Source organism: Gekko japonicus, unplaced genomic scaffold, assembly GCF_001447785.1.
Source record: "Gekko japonicus isolate JY-2015 unplaced genomic scaffold, Gekko_japonicus_V1.1 scaffold265, whole genome shotgun sequence".
NCBI classification, from domain to species: domain Eukaryota; kingdom Metazoa; phylum Chordata; class Lepidosauria; order Squamata; family Gekkonidae; genus Gekko; species Gekko japonicus.
The window spans coordinates 508,920-528,204 of record NW_015176459.1 but is presented as its reverse complement, the minus strand read 5'-3'; the positions used below and the strand labels follow the sequence as shown (position 1 = coordinate 528,204).

Below are 19,285 nucleotides of genomic sequence, written 5' to 3'. Positions count from 1 at the left end.
GGGGCCGCGAACGCGGCGAGGTTCATTAGGGCATGAGGGGAGCCTCAATTTCCGACCTTCCGGTCGAGAAAGAGGCTTTGCCCCTCGCGCGCCCCGAGTCGGAGCCCCTTCTGGGGCTTGTCCGGGTCTCCGCTTGCGCAGATCCCCTCCCTTGGCCGCGGGCGGGCGAGACGCCCTCGGGAGCGCCCCGAGGATGCGTCCGCCATTCGCGGAAGCCGGACCGGAAGCCAGAAGTTCTAGCTTCTTTAGCATCATGCACCACCAGGCGGTGAGCTAGACTGGTTTTTAAGGCAAGAGACATTTCAGAGGTGGTTTGCCATTGCCTGCCTCTGTGTCACTAGTTGCTAGGATGTCAGACTAGGATCTGGAAGACCCAGGCTTGAATCCCCCCTCTGCTATGGAAAGTTGCTGGGTGCCCTTGGGCCAGTCACACACTCTCCTCTTAACCTACCTCACAGGGTCATTGTGAGCATAAAATAGAGGAGAGGAGAATGATGTAAAACATGTTGAATTTCCACTGGGGAGGAAGGCAGAATATAAATAAAGTAGGTTAGAACAGATAAAAGGAAGTACTTCTCCACCCAAAGAGTGATTAACACATGGAATTCACTGCCACAGGAGGTTGTGGCAGCTACAAGCATGGACAGCTTTAAGAGGGAATTAGATAAACATATGGAGCAGAGATCCATCAGTGGCTATTAGCCACAAGGTATAGGTATGAACTCTTGATCTGGGGCAAGTGATGCTCTGTTTTCTTGGTGCTTGGGGGGGCAACAGTGGGAGAGCTTCTAGTGTCCTGGCCCCACTGGTGGACCTCCTGATGTCACCTGGTACTTTTGGCCACTGTGTGACAGTGTTGGACTAGATGGGCCATTGGCCTGATCCAACATTGGCTTCTCTTATGTTCTTATGTTCTTAAGTAAGTAAGTAAACAAACATGGCATTAGCATGGCTGCCTCTGAAAACTGCAGCCTTGTGCCACTTCCTCTTTTCTTCCCCGTAGTGTACAGTAAACTAAAAATGCATGATGCGTTCTCAAGTCTGTGACAGATTTCTCTGTCCTGATTCCATTTTGTTCCCTGATGTTTGTGGGTATGGAGAAGCTCACAACGCAATGATGGCACTGAGCTGACTCTATGTTATTGGGGGAGAGGGGGAAGAGACACAGGGCTGCTGTTTCTGACAGCAGCAACACAACCTTCACCCCGTATAAGAACCACTGCCTTAGCTTAGGGGACCCATAAATTAAGCAGTACCCAAGACTCCTCTTTTTCCAACAGACAGTGTCAGGGGAAATCATGATCCCAAACTTTAAACTGCAGCTATATCCCCAAGCCATTGTCACAATGTTTTGTTTAAAAAACCAACAACAACACAACACTTGTTATCTACCTGCCCCTGCCATTTTCTTTTTTTAAAGGTCTCTTGCTCCTCCTTTTCAGAACAATTTAAATGACCAAATATTACAGGACATCCTTCCAAGCAACAGAGAATAAGATTATATTTGTATTCTGCATTTTTGCATGAATACCTCCCTCTGCTCCCCAAAAGGGGATCTTGCAAGAGCTGTCCAATCTAGTGCTACACAAAGCCCCGCTCTCCCCCACCGCCTGCCTCAATGATCCGCAACTGTAATGCAGTCTCCTCTGATTCAAGCCAAGAGACATATCTAATTTTCTACTTTATTCAGATTCTGCTAACAAATGCATGAGCATGCGAAGGAAAGCCAAGAAAGGAACTGATGAAATACCGAATAAATTAAACACCAGGGTTTTAGTCTCTAGCCAATTTTATTTTCCAATCAAAAATATTGTACATCAATTTCTAAGCCTAGAGGTTTTTTTTTATTTTTAAAGAGCGAAGGAGTGCCTGCTTGATAAATTCTGTACAGATTTATATAATATGGAGTAAATTTGAACAAACGTTAGTGTAGTTTCTGAGCAATACCTTGCATCAAGAGTATTTTTAAACACAGAGGCACATTTCTCAGAGACACAAAATATCCCATTTGCTTTTAACTGGACCTGAGAAGAGCAAAATACCTTTCAGAGCTCTTATAGAAGGATACAATCCATCCTTGATTTTTTTAAATGACTAATTTCTAGCAGCTCTTACATTTAACAACATCTTCTGCATTCATTAATTCATGTGCATGGTAGCTAACATGAAAGAGAATCTCATCTCAAATCATAAACATCTTTTGAAATGTTGGGTGGTGGGAATCTCCCCTTTTGTTACTCTTTAATTCTGTGAATCTTAAGTACAGTACAAATGTGCTAAGAGATGACTAATCATGTTAAGTGATCTTCAGCTCAAGGATGTGTAAGACACTGGCAGGATCCAGTGAAACTTAGGAGCTTTACTTTCTGTGACATCATAGCAGCTTGCTGGCAGACGTTGCTGTCTTGCAGCGCCATCAGTGCAGGTGGCCTGAGGGAACTACTGCAGCTACCAACACAGCAGGGATAAGGTGGTGTAAGAGACCAATAATGTTCTATCCACTTCTAGAAATCTACTAATGCTGGTTCGCCTTCACAATCTGAAGAGGACAATCTACACATTGCAAAGTCCTCATGTTTGTTGGAGGAGGAGGAAGAAGAAGAAGAAGAAGAGATTGGATTTATACCCCGCCCTTCACTACCCAAAGGAGTCTCAGAGCGGCTTACAAACTCCTTTCCCTTCCCCTCCCCTCCCCTCCCCTCCCCACAACAGACACCCTGTGAGGTAGGTGGGGCTGGGAGAGCTCTGACAGAAACTGCTCTTTTTCAAGAACAACTCTTATCAGAACTACGGCTTGCCCAAGGTCATCCAGCAGTGCAAGTGGAGGAGTGGGGAATCAAACCTGGTTCTCCCAGATTAGAGTCTGCGCACTTGACCACTACACCAAACCGGCTCTTAGTATAAGGCATGTGATAGGAGTTTTGTGTTTTCCAGATGCATGCTAGCCTTTTTCTATTCATAACCATGGCATATGGGAGAAGCAGTTTCAGCCTTGTCCCCTATGCTATTTGTGCATCGTCAGATCACCCCAAAGAGCAAACACTGGCTTCGCTGCAAAAATCCCATGCAGACACATAAGGAAAGTGATTTTCACAGCACAGCCAATAGCAGCTTCACGAGGCAGTTTTGAGGATGAGAAGACGACACTTGGGTGGTGGTGGTGGGGAGACGGAATGCACTTTTTCTCCTCTGCCACGGTTGTGATAAGAAAAGGGCCACAGTTCATCTGAGAAGCACAAAATTCCCAGCACGTGTCTGATACAAAGTCCCCATGTTGACCGTTAACAAACTGAACACCTTCTAATGGGTGGATTGAGTCTAACTCATCACTTCCACACAAACTGAGCTGCTTTTGGACTGCCCGTCCCTGTTTGCTTTTTTCAGACCACCAGCTTGACCATGCTCTAAACTGCTTGAAATGATCTAGCGTTTGAATGTAGCGCTGAGCTTTTTGAGCCCTCTGGGAACAGAGTCACCTTCTTTCCCCGTTCAACGCTTACCTTTAATGGTGAATTTTTGGCTTCTGGAAATTCCCTTTCATCCAGTCTAACCCAGCGCTGCATAAACTGCTGGACCATGGGGTTCTCATTATTAACGATCTGAAACCCAGTCACGTTGGCCCCTCCTTGTACCACTCTTTCCAGCGAAACATCTGTAAAGCCCTGAAAAAATAACAGAAAGCTCAGAGGGAGGCGATCTTGCCAATTGACGCAGTAAGTAAAATGAATTGTTTCCATTATGGTTATTTATGATCATGTTATCTGCTACTTATTTGTCTGATCCCTTGATTTGCTTTTAAATTCATCTTTCAACTATGTTGTCAAAAGCTGAGCAGGCTGGAGTTTTATTGGCACTTATGTCTGTCGTGTCCTTTTTTGTTCCTCGAGAAAGTGGGAGAAACTAACCCAAATGACGTTTGTAGAATGTAAGCAGCAAACAGATTGGATTTCAATGTTATGGTGGAGAGGTTTTCATTGTGCATTTGTGCAAGGGATCACTTTCTGTTGACTATTTATGCAGTGCCAGCACTGCAGAGTGAATATAACTCCTATATACTTTGGGTACTTCTGACGTTCACTGCACAGATTGGAGGGGGGCAGGTGTGGGGGGCCTTGGACTGAAACCTGCACATAGGGGTGAGCTGAGCAGACATGATCATTCTCAGGGCTTTTTTTGTAGAAAAAGCCCAGCAGGAACTCATTAACATAATAGGTCACACCCAACAGCAGAAACTCATTAGCATATTAGGCCACACCCCTGACAGCACAGCTCATTGGCATATTAGGCCACTCCCCCATGTTACCAGAAGTGTGCTCATCCAGCCACACCCACCTTTTGCTTCTTATTCTGTTTACCTTGTTTGTTGTCAAAACCCAGAACTTTTTTGTAGCACGAACTCCTTTGCATGTTAGGCCACACACCCCTAATGTAGCCAATCCTAATGATTTTCTGCTGTTGGGTGTGACCTATTATGCTAATACATTCCTGCCGGGCGTGGCCAACTTGGAAGCCAGCCGGAACTCCGTTCCTGTGCGTTCCTGCCCAAAAATAGCCCTGAATTCATCCTCATTTCTTTTTCATTTTTTTAATGTTGCAATTCATTTCACTTCACTTCACTTGCATTACTATTGTTGATGATTCTTTCAAACCATGTATATGCCCTGGCTGCCCAAATAATGTTGAAAAATAGCATTAACTATAATGGGAAGATATTGGGGGTAAGGAAAGAAGAACTGGTTTGGTTTCTCCCAAACATGAAACTAGATCAAACTGGGGATACCTAAATGCAATTACCTCCCTTGAGCTCCTTGGAAAAAGGATGGTACTAAAATGGAATATGTAGATGGAAGGAAGAGGTTGAAGCACTACTGGCATAAGGAGGAGCAAGTAAGAAGGCAGAGGGTTGTTTAAAGGGGCAGGAAATTTGGGGGCAGCTGAAGGTGTTAGGGCTGGAGAAACAACAGTAAAGGAAATGTGCTATATCAGGATAGGCAGAAGGTAAATCAGGGCTTCCAGTAGATCAGTGGCCAGTTGCAGGCAGGACCCTTGCAAAGACTGCTGGACAGGGTGGACCATGATCTGATCCAGCAAGATGTGTTCTTAAACAAGGATGGTGACTTGGAATCACTAAATACAGATTGGACATGCCAACATCGTTAAGACAATACTGAACATTCACTTCTGCTTTAGAAATTCAAAATGCGCCAATGGGCCATGAGGCTTCTGTAAAAATACAAAAGTAGACCAAAACTGAAGATAGCCCACCCTTGAGATTACTATGAATTAGGAAAGTAAGTGAGTGAATAAGGTACGCCCTCCTCAAAGAAAAACAAACTCCCCCACAGGGAGAAGGTCTAGAAAAAAGGGTTCACCTTCACCTTCTCCCAGCATGTGGTTTCACTAGGTTCAAGGATCTGGGAGAGGACTGGGAAGGGGGCAAACACAGCCTCCCACGTCCCTCTGAAATGGAACAGTGTGGGACAAGCTTTCTGTCCTTTCTGTAATATATTTAAGCTCTGCTTTTCAGCTGCATTTGGCTCCCTAAGTGGTTTATCATTCAAATCCATCAAAATATACAATTCATATTGAAGAATATTGCAGAGCTCTGCAAGTGATGAAACAGAAGAATTCTGCTTTGGGAGAAAAGAAAACCCTTGTCTATGCTGGGGCCGATGGCCTCCTTCAATGGCTGTCATGTTGAACATGGAGAACAGATGATTAAAAATCTTCTCCTCCTCTTCCAAGCACAACTTTCAGTTCAAGTCCTCTCCCCGAGCTCCCCAGCAGACCCAGCCGCTGCACTCTCCCCTAAATAATGACAGTCAGAAGTTTGGAACTTAATTTGTAAACTTACACATCTTCCTACTAATAGGCTGAATCCAAACCATGGGCTTGGATCCAAAGATGGGTACAAAACTCAGCACCATGGGTAGAAAGGCACTTTCAGATCCACTCTCTTGGTTTTGGATTCAACCCAATGTATTTAGCAACAAGAACATGAGAAATAGTCCATGTTCTCTTTTAGGCTCTGAGGCATAAAAAGCATGCAAAGAATACAGTCTTAATACAGTTTTGTGTGTACCAAAAGTTAAAGCAGAACTAACCTGTGTCAAGTGATTTATATATTGACTGATAATACACTCTTATTGACTGATCAGCATCTGATCAAAGTCCACCCAGTCTAGCATTCATAGCAAGTATTCTAGCAATCGGCAGGTATGAGGTGGTCCACTTGAAACTGGCCAGCACTCCTTTGTGGGCTATAGTCTACCTTCCTCAATAGGTGTTTAGTGTTGCATAGACCAAAGAATCTAGCTATTAATGTAAAATGGGCATCCAAACGTGCCCTTCCTCTCGAGGTGGAACACCTTCCCTGAGCAGAGGGCAACTTTTGATTCAGTCTTGTGGCTTCTTCCCAGATCTTTAATGGCTGACTTGGCTGATAGCCTTTGGAAGGCCAAGTCAGGATTGAATGGGTGGTTAGCTGAATCAGGAATCATGCAGAAGGTATCAGGCTTCAAGAAGCATTTCTGCTTTTGAGCATACGGACCATATGGTTGTTGTCAAGAGCAGAAGAATCACGATCATCATAGAAAAATATATTCTCAGCATAACTGCATTTAACATTTGTCCTTAACACCTCTGACCTTACTAAGGCCTTACTAAGGCAAAATGTGCATGGCTGTAGAAAGAAAAGTATCCTCAAATAGGGGTTTGTTGTCCTTAACACCTCTGACCTTACTAAGGTCATTTCTAGTTAGCAGGCAAAATGTGCATGGCTGTAGAAAGAAAACCTCAAATAGGGGTTTAAGGACACTATCTTGCAATTGTTGCAAAATCAAAAATGTTAGAAAACTCTTCTGTAGAAGTGGATAGGAGGAGTTCGTTCTTTGTTTTTAAAAAGTACTTTATTGTAAGAAACACTTGGAAAAATATGTCATGAAGAATGGAAAAGTATATTTTAAAAAACAGATAAACCTAGGGCACCCCATGTGCGGCTATTGAATATGAAGCAAGTTATATCTCTCTCCACAATAAGCTTTAGTTATTCTGCCAGAATTGGACAAATGAATTGTTAAGAAAGCTGGCAGCTCTACTGAGAATTATGGATTAACTTTGGCTTTCTGTAACAGCTGTAAAATAACCATGTATAATGTAATATTTTTTCAAGAGTGAGTTTGCATTTTTAAAGAGATTTGGATTATCGACAGTATCATTTCAGAGGGTATACAAATAATGCATCCATTGCAAATCAGCTTTCACAGGTATTGTGAAAGGGATGGATGGCTGTCATTGGTATGAAGACGGATGCTTGGAACAGACTGCTGTTTTACGATCTTCACTGCAGTGTCTAAATGTTATTGCTGTTGAATTGTTTTCATTAACTGTCATGTTTTAAAATAACACTGTAACCCACCTTGAGCCCAACATGGGGGGAAAGGTGGGTTAAAAATGCCTTAAATAAATACATTAAGTAAATGGTCAGAGATAGTGGCTTCTTCAATAGCACTCAGAACTAGCCGCTGAATAAAACTGCTAACAGTGTTGACATTTTTAAAACATACTTCATCAACGTTTGAGAACTATATTCTAGCAACATGTCAAAGAGTGGTTAAGGCGCTGAACTGCAGGCTGTGGAAGGTCAGTAGTTCAGCGGTTCAAGACCCGGGTGCCGCAAGACAGGGTGAGCTCCTGTCTCTAGTTCCAGCTCCTGCCAACCTAGCAGTTCGAAAGCAAGAAATTGCAAGTAGATAAATAGGGACCACTTCGGTGGGAAGGTAACAGCGTTCGGTGCGCCTTGGTGTTTAGTCATGCCGGCCACATGACCACGGAAACGTCGTCGGACAGCGCTGGCTCTTCGGCTTTGAAACGGAGATGAGCACCGCAACCCTAGAGTCGGATTCGACTGGCTTGCGAGCAAGGGAACCTTTACCTTTACCTTTACCTTTGTGAACTTTGAAATTCCCCTTAGGTACAAAAGCAGTTTATTTACTTAGTAAATTTATATGCTGCCTCTCTAGAGACCAGCTCAAGGAGGCTTACAACTAAAGCAGTAAAACAAAACTATTAAAACACAGCAACTGAAACAAGTGAGGACATGGGATGGGAGGAGGAGCAGATATTTAAGAAACTCAAGTCCAACCCTCCCCCTGAGCATTGGGAGCTTGCTGTACAGTTCCTTGGATCAACTGATCTTCCTTCCTTCCTTCCTGCCATGAGGGAGTGTGTGCGGCCGGCCAACTGGACCCTCCCTCCCTCCCTCCCTCCCTCCCTCCGGCCTTTCTGCTTTGGCTACCAGAAAATGAATCAACCTAAATGTCAATATATTATTTCTCATGTTCTTACCAGGTTAGCAAGCATGTAGTGATAGCTTCTGGAATGTTTACTCAGGGTTACAACCTGTATAGAAAGAGAAAGGAAAAAATGCATTACTCCATGAAAGTAAACTATTTTATACAAGGACAAAAAAGGGTGGATGGGTGGGGGTGAGGGTGGTCTACCAAAATGGAGCAATTGCACATAGAAGCTGCTTTCTGTGGTGACCTCAGCTGTCCCCAAGTGCGTGTTGCGCAAAACCCTATACGACACCAAGGGGTTCTCTTACACAAATCACATTATGAAAGGTTCTGCTGCAAGAATGCACAGCTATAGCTGCAGTCATCTGTGCCTTCTTTCCATGTTGTACCACCCATAGAATGCGCAGATGTTCTAAAAGTGAGTACAATCAATGCACTGCAGCAGCAAGCTATGTGCACCAGGAATGATCAACAAGTGGAGGTCATGGGAGCAGCCAGCAGGCACAATCCTATTACTGCTGCATGTGCTGATAGGACCTAATTTTAGAACATCTATACAGAAGATACATCTTCATGTTCCTTCAAAGAAGGTTCTGCTGCAAGAATGCACAGCTATAGCTGCAGTCATCTGTGCCTTCTTTCCATGTTGTACCACCCATAGAATGCGCAGATGTTCTAAAAGTGAGTACAATCAATGCACTGCAGCAGCAAGCTATGTGCACCAGGAATGATCAACAAGTGGAGGTCATGGGAGCAGCCAGCAGGCAGAATCCTATTACTGCTGCATGTGCTGGTAGGACCTAATTTTAGAACATCTATATAGAAGATACATCTTCATGTTCCTTCAAATGATCAGGGCTGTTTGCTTATAGGTTCAGTGTAGGACATTCTATCATAGGAAGCACAGATATACAACTTGCATGGATCTTTGCTCCATGCTGGTGTAGTGATTAGAGAGGTGGACTGTAATCTGGAGAACCAGGTTTGATTCCACACCCCTCCACATGAAGCCAGCTGGGTGACTTTGGGCCAGTCACAGTTTTCTCAGAACTCTCTCAGCCCCACCTACCTCACAAAGTGACTATTGTGGGGAGAGCAAGGGAAAGTTTATTGTAACTGGATTATTGTAACTCTCTTTATGTGGGGCTGCCCTTGATTCTGCTCTGGAAGTTGCAGCTAGTACAGAATGTGGCAGCATGGGTGTTGACAGTGATGCCTGTGCGGGCACGTATCCACTCAATGCTGCGTGAACTGCACTTGCTGCCTATTGAATTCCAGATCCGTTTCAAGGTGCTGGTGCTTACCTTTAAAGCTCTATACGGCCAAGGGCTAGCATTCCTATGAGACCGCCTCTCCCCATAAGAGCCCCGGAGGGCACTGAAGTCCACAAATCAACATCTCTTGGTGGTCCCCGGCCCCAGGTACATCCAATTAGCCTTGACTAGGGCCATGGCTTTTTCGGGCCTGGCCCCCACCTGGTGGAATGAGCTCTCCTATGACATCAGGGCCCTGTGGGACTCACTGCAGTTCAACAGGTCCTGCAAGATGGAGCTCTTCCACCGGGCATTTGGTTGAGGCAGTGGACGTCCCTTCCCCCCTGCTTCTGGCCAATCACCCACCAATGGCCTGCATCTTATTAGACATCTGATTAGACACTGGATTTGATTTAACACATGGTATTTCAGGATACTATCCTGTACAAATTGTTATTTTAAAGAGTCTGCACACTTAACCAGTACACCAAACTGGCTCTCAGGGTATAAGCAGGGTATGAAAACCTCTCTACTTCTTCCCACCTGCCACCATCAACAAAACGTGCACTCTACAAAGGGAAAGGGCATACTACAATTGTGTGTCTTGTGTCCATGTAATCGTTCTCGCATTTCTCACCAAACCGAGAACATGTCAAGGCAAGCTATTCTTTCATATTATATCAAACTACAATACCGTATGTACCCAGAAGGAAGACTAGGATTTTCTTTCCAGGTGTGCCATCAAGATAATAAGGGTTTGCCATATATTCTTGCACAAGTTACAATTATGTAAAGTAATACAAAACTTTTTGCATATACATTTTTATGGGGATCATCTTATATTTAGGGTTGTCTTCTTCTTGGGGAAAAGTACATTTTTCAGTTGGGGGCAAATATTCACTTGCAGTTGTCAGAGTCAGATAATAAATTGAGTAACGAGCTATCACATGGAACACAAGTGTATAAATTGCTGGAAAATTTTGGATTGCTGGAAATTTTGGGTTCATATATCACTCAGATGTAAGATACACTGACAACTGACTATGGAGAGATCTCCAAAAGTTGTTGAAATGTATAGTGTCAGTAAAGTGTTGTGTTCCACATAGCTAGGGATGGGCATGTACTGGAAAAATGGTAGTTCAGTTCATGGTCTATGGTGCGCCCAGTTCTTGAACCATGAACTGTCATGACTTTTAGCTGCCAAACAAACTGGTTCAGTTCATAAAGTTCATGACATGGCAGAATGCTCCCCAAGGAGCTAGAGACATGAAACTTGTAGGAGATCTCCAGTTCACTCTCCTCTACTTGCCTACCACGTTTGGTGAGGATTGAATTTACAGGGTCCAAATTATGCCTCCCTAAAGAAGGTGCCCCCAGGAAAGTGCTTTCTGGGGAAATGACAGGCACAGGTTCAGGAGTGTATAAAATAGCTCCTGTGCAAGCTAGAAACATCAAAGTTGCAGGGGACCTTCCCTAGATGCTCCTCTACATGCCCTCTAAATTCCACTCCTGTTGTTTTGAAATTTGGTAAACATTTAGATTGTATTTATTCAAAAACCACCATGAACCACCACAAGCAGCTTGAAAGTTCATGGAATGCTTGTGCTGGTTGACCTGCCATGTCAGTTTGCAAACCATTAACCAGTCAAAATTCATCATGAACTTCAGTTTGTTAGCCAGTTTGTGCCCATCCCTACACAGAGCTGTTTACTTTTGACATGATCTGTAGCTGCTACAGCTCAGTCAGTGGGCCCTACCCATCAATACTGGTCTATAATTATCAAGGAATGATTAAACCATGGCAATAACTTTTATAAGACTAACAGCAGCACCATGCATTCAGAGAAATAGGTGGTTGTAACTTAGGAACCAGTAGCATCTGGCCAAGAGGCTGGATGTAGGCCCCCAAAGGAACCAGAAATTCCTCGTCTTAATGTTACATCTTTTGTTCAGTTTTGTATGCAATACGTAAAAGAAGAGATCTATATATAATAACATAGTATGCCTAAACACATGTAATCAATAACTGTAAAGTCCATATTGTAAGATGGCACCAGTTGTGAAATGAGCCACCCTCAAACCTTGGAGAAAATCAGTCAATTAGTTTTATGATGGTCCCAGATCAACTGACAAAAAATGTAGTCATCAGAGTCAACAACACGTATTGCCTGCAGAGATTTATTAGTTCGGCATCAGAATGTATTAATTCTCATTTAGATTTTAAGAAACCCATTAAGTTCTCAAAATATATTACTATGGGAAAACAGGCTTTCATTTTTTTTTTGTCTTGCTTCTTCAAAGCAAATGTCATTTTATTACATTTAGTGTGGTATTCACTTGCCAGGATGAAGTGGGAACAATCTCTCACAGCTGCTTGTTGAAGGTCTGCTACCCACACACAGATCCTGGTGATTGCTGAAGTCCCCCCTCCCTTGCCAAGCTCAGTCACTTTTATGCTTGAATAGCAAGCAGTCCATTATTACTTCCTCTCCTGGCCAACCCATTTCCAAGCAAAGAGAAGGCTCTGTTGGTGGATGGCCCATTCCAGGGGGAGGGGATGTTAGAAAACAAAGGACTCAGGTCTACAGTAGAAGAAGGAGAAGGCGAGAAGAGACTGGATTTATATCCCGCCCTTCAGTTGGAGTCTCAGAGCGGCTTACACCTTTCCCTTCCCCTCCCCACAACAGACATCCTGTGAGGTGGGTGGGGCTGAGAGAACTCTGACACAAACTGCTCTTTTTCAAGGACAGCTGTGACAGAGCTTGTGACTGACCCAAGGTCACATCAGCAGGTGCAAGTGGAGGAGTGGGGACTCAAACCTGGTTCTCCCAGATTAGAGTCCGCACACTTAACCACTACACCAAACTGGCAGTAGATTCTGCCAGGCAAACTTAAAAAACAAAAAAAACCACCATCACCAAAGTACAAGTCTAGAAACACAAAGTGCTAGTTACAGCAAGAAGACCGGTGCCACGGTCAACTAACGGAGCTATCCTAAGCAGGTCTATGCAACAGTAACTCTCCTTTTATTCAATGGAGCTTACTCCCAGGAATGTGCTATAGTGTAGCCTTAAAACCAGTTTAAAGCTGGGTGGATTCCACATCTGTGTTTAGGAATCTGACCTGGAGAGCTCAGGCTGGCCCAATCCTGTCAAATCTGAAAAGCTAAGTAGGGTCAGCCCTGATTAGTACTTGGATGGGAGATGGGAGATCACCAAGGAAGTCTAGGGTTGCCGTGCAGAGGCAGGCAATGACAAACCACCTCCAAATGTCTCTTGTCTTGAAAATTTTCTTTAATTTAATCAGGAGAATTTTCAGAAAATGATTCCAGAATTGCAGCACACACATTTTTCATCTCTTTCAGTTTATCTGCACCTTTTCCCTCCTCTGTGCACCTTTATATTGATAAAACACTACAAAAAAAGCAATCCTGCAGGATTCCTTTTGTGCAGCAATTTCCTGCTTCATCGGCCACAAGGGCAGGTTGGATGTGTTTTTTTAAATAACTTTCCATGCCACATGGTACACTATTTTACTACTTACAAGTGTGTGTAAACCTACTAAATCATTTCCCTGATGCATACATGTTTGTGTTCAATGGGGAAAACGACATAGAAAGAATCTTGATGCAAACATATATACAATCACATCAAAATTAATTTGCTGCCCTGCTTTTATACACATTGGAAAAGTTATTGCTACCAAACAGTTGAGTGAGCAATCAATCCAATTGTCTCACATGCAAACATATATACAATCACATCAAAATTAATTTGCTGCACTGCTTTTATACACATTGGAAAAAGTTATTGCTAGCAAACAATTGAGTGAGCAATCAATCCAATTGTCTCATAACACCACAAATTAATTTAAGAACTGGAATAAAGAGCAATACTTGCACATACAATAAATATTCTAGGGGAAGGGCTGTGGCTCAAAGGCAGAGCTGCAGACACTTTGCATGCAGAAAGTTCTAAGTTCGATCCCTGGCATCTCCATTTGAAAGGCTTTCAGGTAGCAGGTGCCGAAAAAGATCTTTCTGAGGCCTCGGAGAGTTACTTGTGGTTCAAATAGACAATATTGAGCTAAAATGGATCAATGTCTAACTCAGAATGGATCAATGTCTAACTTGGTATGATTTTTTTAAATGGAAGAATTGGGAAGGAGGGTCCTAATACGGCAGTTTTACTTTTTATATGTGGGGGGGGGGAGAACCAGACAATTTGAGACTCCTGTATCTGAAGAGAAATTCGGATGTGAAGACATTTGGAATCATCCACAGAGAAGTTTCAAAGATCAGAAAGAAACTTCTCATGATCCCACATCCAGCACTGGAAGCATAAAAAGCCCTGGGGCAGATACTGCATTCTGAAAGGAAAAACCCAAGCCCCTATACAGTGACACCCAAAGAGTTTTGTTGACAAAAACCCATGTCACTTGTGTCTCATTTACTTTGCCCCACATAACTCAGTGGCAACCACTGAGAACCTCTCTGCATAACCACACCCTTCCATCTACACTCCCTTGGTCCTGGATTCTGTTTCTTCGTATGATGCTAGAGGGTAACATAACTGTAGGAACTGGCTTTGAAATGTATTAAGTATTTCTGTTTTGTTATAAACTGTTGTCACATCCTCCTGCACTCCACAACTTCTGACCTTCAGGATACAGTTGCAACAACCAATTTAAACATTTCCCATTGCTATTGTCTAACACTAAAAACGAAACAAAAAACAAAACCCAACCCTACCTTGCTAACATCCTTGTTACCTTAATACAGGTCTAGCAAAACAAAATCAAAAGTTTTATTAAAACCTCAAGAAGAAGCCATAGGGTGCACACCTAAAGCCCCAGGTCAGGCACTGGTATCTCATACCTGGTCAGAATGGTGGTGGTGGTGGGGACTCAATGCCTTTCAAGCCAATAGCTGAAACCTCTTGATGGCCAAGGTGCCATGAATTCTCAGACAAAGGGAGCAATCCTCAGCAGGTCTACTTGGAAATCAACATATTTGATTCTCAACATGGCCCCATCTGTGGATACTTGAATCCAGAGACTGAAGCCATGAATAGACAAGGCAGACCTTTCTACAATCCTGAAATAGGTCCTGGGTTCACAGAAAAATACAAAATACATAAAAATACACTGAGGGCAGGGTAAACCGCCCCATATAATAAATAAACCTGAAAAGTGGGAATGTGCAGATAAAAGAAAGGTTGGTTGATGAATGGGAAGGAGAGAAGGAAGCAGGGAAAGACGGGTATGGGGGCTGCCAAGAGGACACAAAGAGGTAATAGTGTGGAGAAATGGATAGGGGAAACTAAAGTGGCCCCCTGCTAGTCCATGTGCACTCCCTGCTTGTAAATCCTATTTATTAAAAGGGGCTAACTCCCCTCAGACCACCCAGGGCCAACCCAGTGTTGTCCTCCTAATTTCCTCCACTCTTGATGGCTCTGATTAGCCAGGGAGTCAGGTGATGAGAAAGAACCAATCACCTCGTTCCCTCCTATATAAATACTAGTGCATGCTGCTATTCTACAATCTGAGAAACTGGTCACCTAGGACAGATGCTTAGGTGGTTCCTCTGTGTCTTCCAGATTGCAATCCCCACCCCAGCTGCTTTTTTAGTCTGCCAGTTTGCCACTTCCGCTCACCTTTATTGCCCTATCCAGCCCAACTGTGCTGGATCTACTGCACTGGGTGCTTGACGTTCCAGGCTGCTTCTGTGAAGCCTAACAGAACTCCAGCACAGTCTCTTCTGCTGCGTGTAATTTTAAGAAAACACACAAGGAGTCAATGTACCAAATTCCTGCTTGAGAATATGCAGCATTTCAGGAAGAAACCCAGTCATCATCTATACACAGAGAATTCCAAGCTTGTTAGAGGGAAAATGACTTAATTGGATCCTAACAGCACTTTTAAAATTCAGGACATCTTCCTAGCCTAGAGCGAACAGCACAGAAACCATGGAAAACATTGCAGCAATCAAAATGGAAGAAGAGGAGAGCTTATCAGGACCAATCAGCCATGCTGGCGTCAGCTCTACAGAAGCAAGAGAAATTTGAGCAGGCTTTCCCACGAAGCAGAAGTACAGGGGTGGAATGTATAAAACCTGTCAAGTGTTTACATGTTGTTGAGCCTAGAATGCTGGATACTTAATAGAATGTTTACCCAGGCTTTAATGACAGCATAAAACTTGTATTGAACTCCTTAGCAAAAGAGTTCAGTTCTATGGCTTGTTGTACTCCCGCTGGTGATGGAAGCAAATCCCTATTTCCTGTGCTCTGGTGCTCTGGCCATTTCCACCAACCAATAATGAATTTTATAATCTACATATCACAGGAATTCCATGGAAACCATGCCATTAATGGCATGGTTTTCATGGAATTCCTGTGATATGTAGATTATAAAATTCATTATTGGTTGGTGGAAATGGCCAGAGTTTTCATTTAGTAAGTCCCAAAACTACTAATTATTGTTGATGAATACCAATTCATACCAATTATAAAAAATAATTCAGTGTTTGCTGGCGGCAGGGTTATCCTTGCCATCTCTGAAGGTGACATTTCAGATGTTCTTGAGTCCGTTATATTTTTTTCCCACCAGATACAATATTGAAGATGTCACACAGTGTTGGTAAAGATTTTTGTGCATTTTGCAATAAGTGACAAGACATAGAAATACGCCACTTAGAAGAGGTGACAGTGTGAAATTGACCTGTTGTAAAGTATCTCCCTTACTTTTCAATAGTACAAAACAAAGGGGGTGTTTTACCAATAATCCATGTAGCTCAACTCAGAAAAGAGACTGATAACAGGCACAGTCTGACATTTGCGGGTCCAGGCCACCTTGTCTAGTACCATTTTTTTGGTATGTGTATGAAGTGGAGTAGCTATTGTCCCAAACTTGAGCACGGAACATGATAATACCTAGAAAAACCCTGGCCTGCTTGTTGGCCTTAGAGGTTCCCAGTTTTGTATAGCCTATACCTTATCTCACAACTTCCCACTCTGTCCTATATATACTACCATGGACAAATGTTCCAACTGCAAATCCAAATCCTGGCTAAAATTTGCAGTATCATCAATATACACCATCACAAACCCTGTCGTCCCATTCAGCAAAATGTTCACCAGCCCTCTGAAAGGATGCTGGAAAAATCCCTACATCTAGACCAAAGTACAGTAAACTCATAAAGACCATCAAAATTAATGAAAGCAGATTTACTTCTTGCTTCCTCCGATTCCATTTGCTGAAAACCTTTCCAAAGATCCACCTTAGACACCACCTTAACAGACTCTAGCATACCCAGGCACACAGTAGCCCTCAGGCTTCATGATGCTATTAATCTTCTGAGAGTCCCCACAAAACCCAATAAACCTGTCTTGCTTAGCAACCAATACAACTGGAGTTGCCCATGGATTCACAGAAGACTGAATCACTCCTAATCCCACCATTTCCTGAATCTCTACTCTCATGTCACCTAAAACATGGTAGATACCTTGCTTTGCCAAATCTGCCCTCCCTAGTTTGTTCCTTAACAAATTCTCAAACCGATGCAAAAGCAAAAGGATTTTCTCTCTATCACTTCCTGGCCACTTCAAAGCATCCCACCTCTTCCAGCACAAATGAGGAAACAGACTTGCAAACCCTGTTCCCTCATGTCCTGAAAGCTCAGAAAATCACTGTGGCCTTCCCAGGTTTCTGCCCAGGGGTGATGCCCCTTTCCCTTACTCCCAGGTGTACCAGCTTTTATCTGGGTAGTAACTTCTGTCCCCAACAAATCTGGAAGAGTATTTCTCCTAAATGTATCTGTATATGTAGCACTCTGTATCTATGTTGCTTTTTAATTGTTGTGTCTCCCGCTTTGCTCATACTAGCTAGGGCATTAAGATCAGCAGACAAGTAACTTCTGGTAGTCCCCAGCCCAAAAGATATCTGGCTGGCCTCAACCAAGGCCAGAGCCTTCTATGCCCTGGCTCCAGCCTGTTGGAACTCTCTGCTGAGTGACATCTGTGCGCTATCTGATCTATTAAAGTTTCGCAGGGCATGTAAGGCAGAGATGTTTCACCAGGCCTTTGGTTGAAGCCAGCAATGGTTCTTCACATCTACCTGGTGCCTCCCCCCATGCCTGAATGCTAGCTCTGCCATCTTGTTTTTTTAAGTGTTTAAGTGTTCTGATTGTTTTAACCAGGGCTCTAGTCGGGGGGGAGCTCTCAGGTACGGAGCTCCGGAAGAGAACCTCTAGGGGGCGGGGCGGTCACGTGGTGAAGCCCCGCCCCCTTCTTTACCCCGCCCTCTGCTTCGATCCTCATTCCGTTTGGGAATGAGGATGAAGCAGGAGGGTAAGTAGCCGGGCCTTCTGACACACTTCCGGTGATGTCAGGGGGTGTGGCCTTCTGTCACTTCCGGTGATGTCAGGGGGCGTGGCATATGCAAATAAGTTATGCTAATGAGTTATGCTAATGAGCTCCGGCAGCTCTTTTTCTACAACAAGACCCCTGGTTTTAACTATGGTGGTTTTATGATTTTAACTTAGTTTATATTGTATTGAATCAAAGTGTTATGAACTGCCCTGATTCCTGCGCAAGTAGGGAAGGGTGGTCACCCCCCCCAATTTAATAAATAAATAAATAATACAGAGATGATCTATAATATTTTCATGTTTGAGCTACTGTGCTGCACAGATGGCGAGCTCACCCACTACCCCTCTCCTTTACCATCTTTTGGAAAGCAGAACCAGTTGGGCATGTTCTGTTCAAGAATCAGGTTAAGCAAAGATACAAAGAAAAGGTGAAAACCATAATCCTCTAAAACTTAAACTCTATACTTAGCCTAAATGATGTTGAATTAGAATAGGCTAGTAATTCTTGAAGCTTCAGCATTTAAAAGTCTATCATTACCTTTGTTTCAGAGCTAGGACTTCTCCCCATTGTCCTTTGACTCATGATCAAGATGGAGTCCCTAGGTAAAGGTTTAGTCCTTCATGGCTTGTGCCCATCCAAGGAAGATGAACAAGCTTCTAACCCAGGTCTGGACAACTGACAATCTCCCCTTGGGTATATGTCCCCCTTTGGGGCCAGCCCTGATCTTGACCCAAGAGGGAAAAATTACTATTGAGCCATTTGGTTGTCCCTGTCTCTACCCCTTTAGGTGTGACAACCCAGCAAGGTGTAGGGTGTTAAACCTCTTGTTCTTACTTTGGCTAGAGCCATTTATGTAACTAATCTCTGGAGTGTTCTATGCTTGGGAGACAGATGACTCATCTCCTCTAGTCTTCCCTTTTGACAGCTACAGGCTTGCATTCTCTGCTCAGGTGCAGAGTGCAGCCCTGGTGACCAAATTATTGAGGCCAATCCTAGAGTGGAGGGCATTTCTCCACAAACATCATTTTCAAGGAACCCAGTGGAACCTGTTGTGGAAACTGGTCAGTCTCAACCAACTGGACCACACTTTATGTTCTGCTCGTCCCACACTAGTTGCATCATCGGAGTACTGTTATTCACATAATAATTGTCTTTTATTAGCTCAGCTGAGACCCTCATAAGATGACAAAAAGGCTTGAAGGGAATCAGATGAAGCAGGAATAATCTAATCAGTCTGTAGGTATCAGGCAACAGATGCTAGATCCCAAGGGGGCAGAAGCCACATAAAAGGGAGATGTTGACCTCTTCAGGACCAAGGAGAGCTCCATGTAATAGAGATATTTTAACAATGGTGAGCTCAAACGGGCAT

The 19,285-nt window shown here is 43.5% G+C and overlaps 1 protein-coding gene across 1 annotated transcript in view; it reads right to left on the bottom strand.

The window, feature by feature from the left end:
- The window catches only part of GRIA3 (glutamate receptor, ionotropic, AMPA 3), a 273,089-nt gene that overhangs the window by 98,037 nt on the left and 155,767 nt on the right, over positions 1-19,285 (bottom strand). The window contains exons 5-6 of the mRNA XM_015426982.1: positions 8,347-8,400; positions 3,501-3,662 (exon numbers count right to left, since the gene is read on the bottom strand). Coding sequence (XP_015282468.1) covers positions 3,501-3,662; positions 8,347-8,400 — 216 coding nt within the window. The remainder of the gene's footprint in view (positions 1-3,500; positions 3,663-8,346; positions 8,401-19,285) is intronic.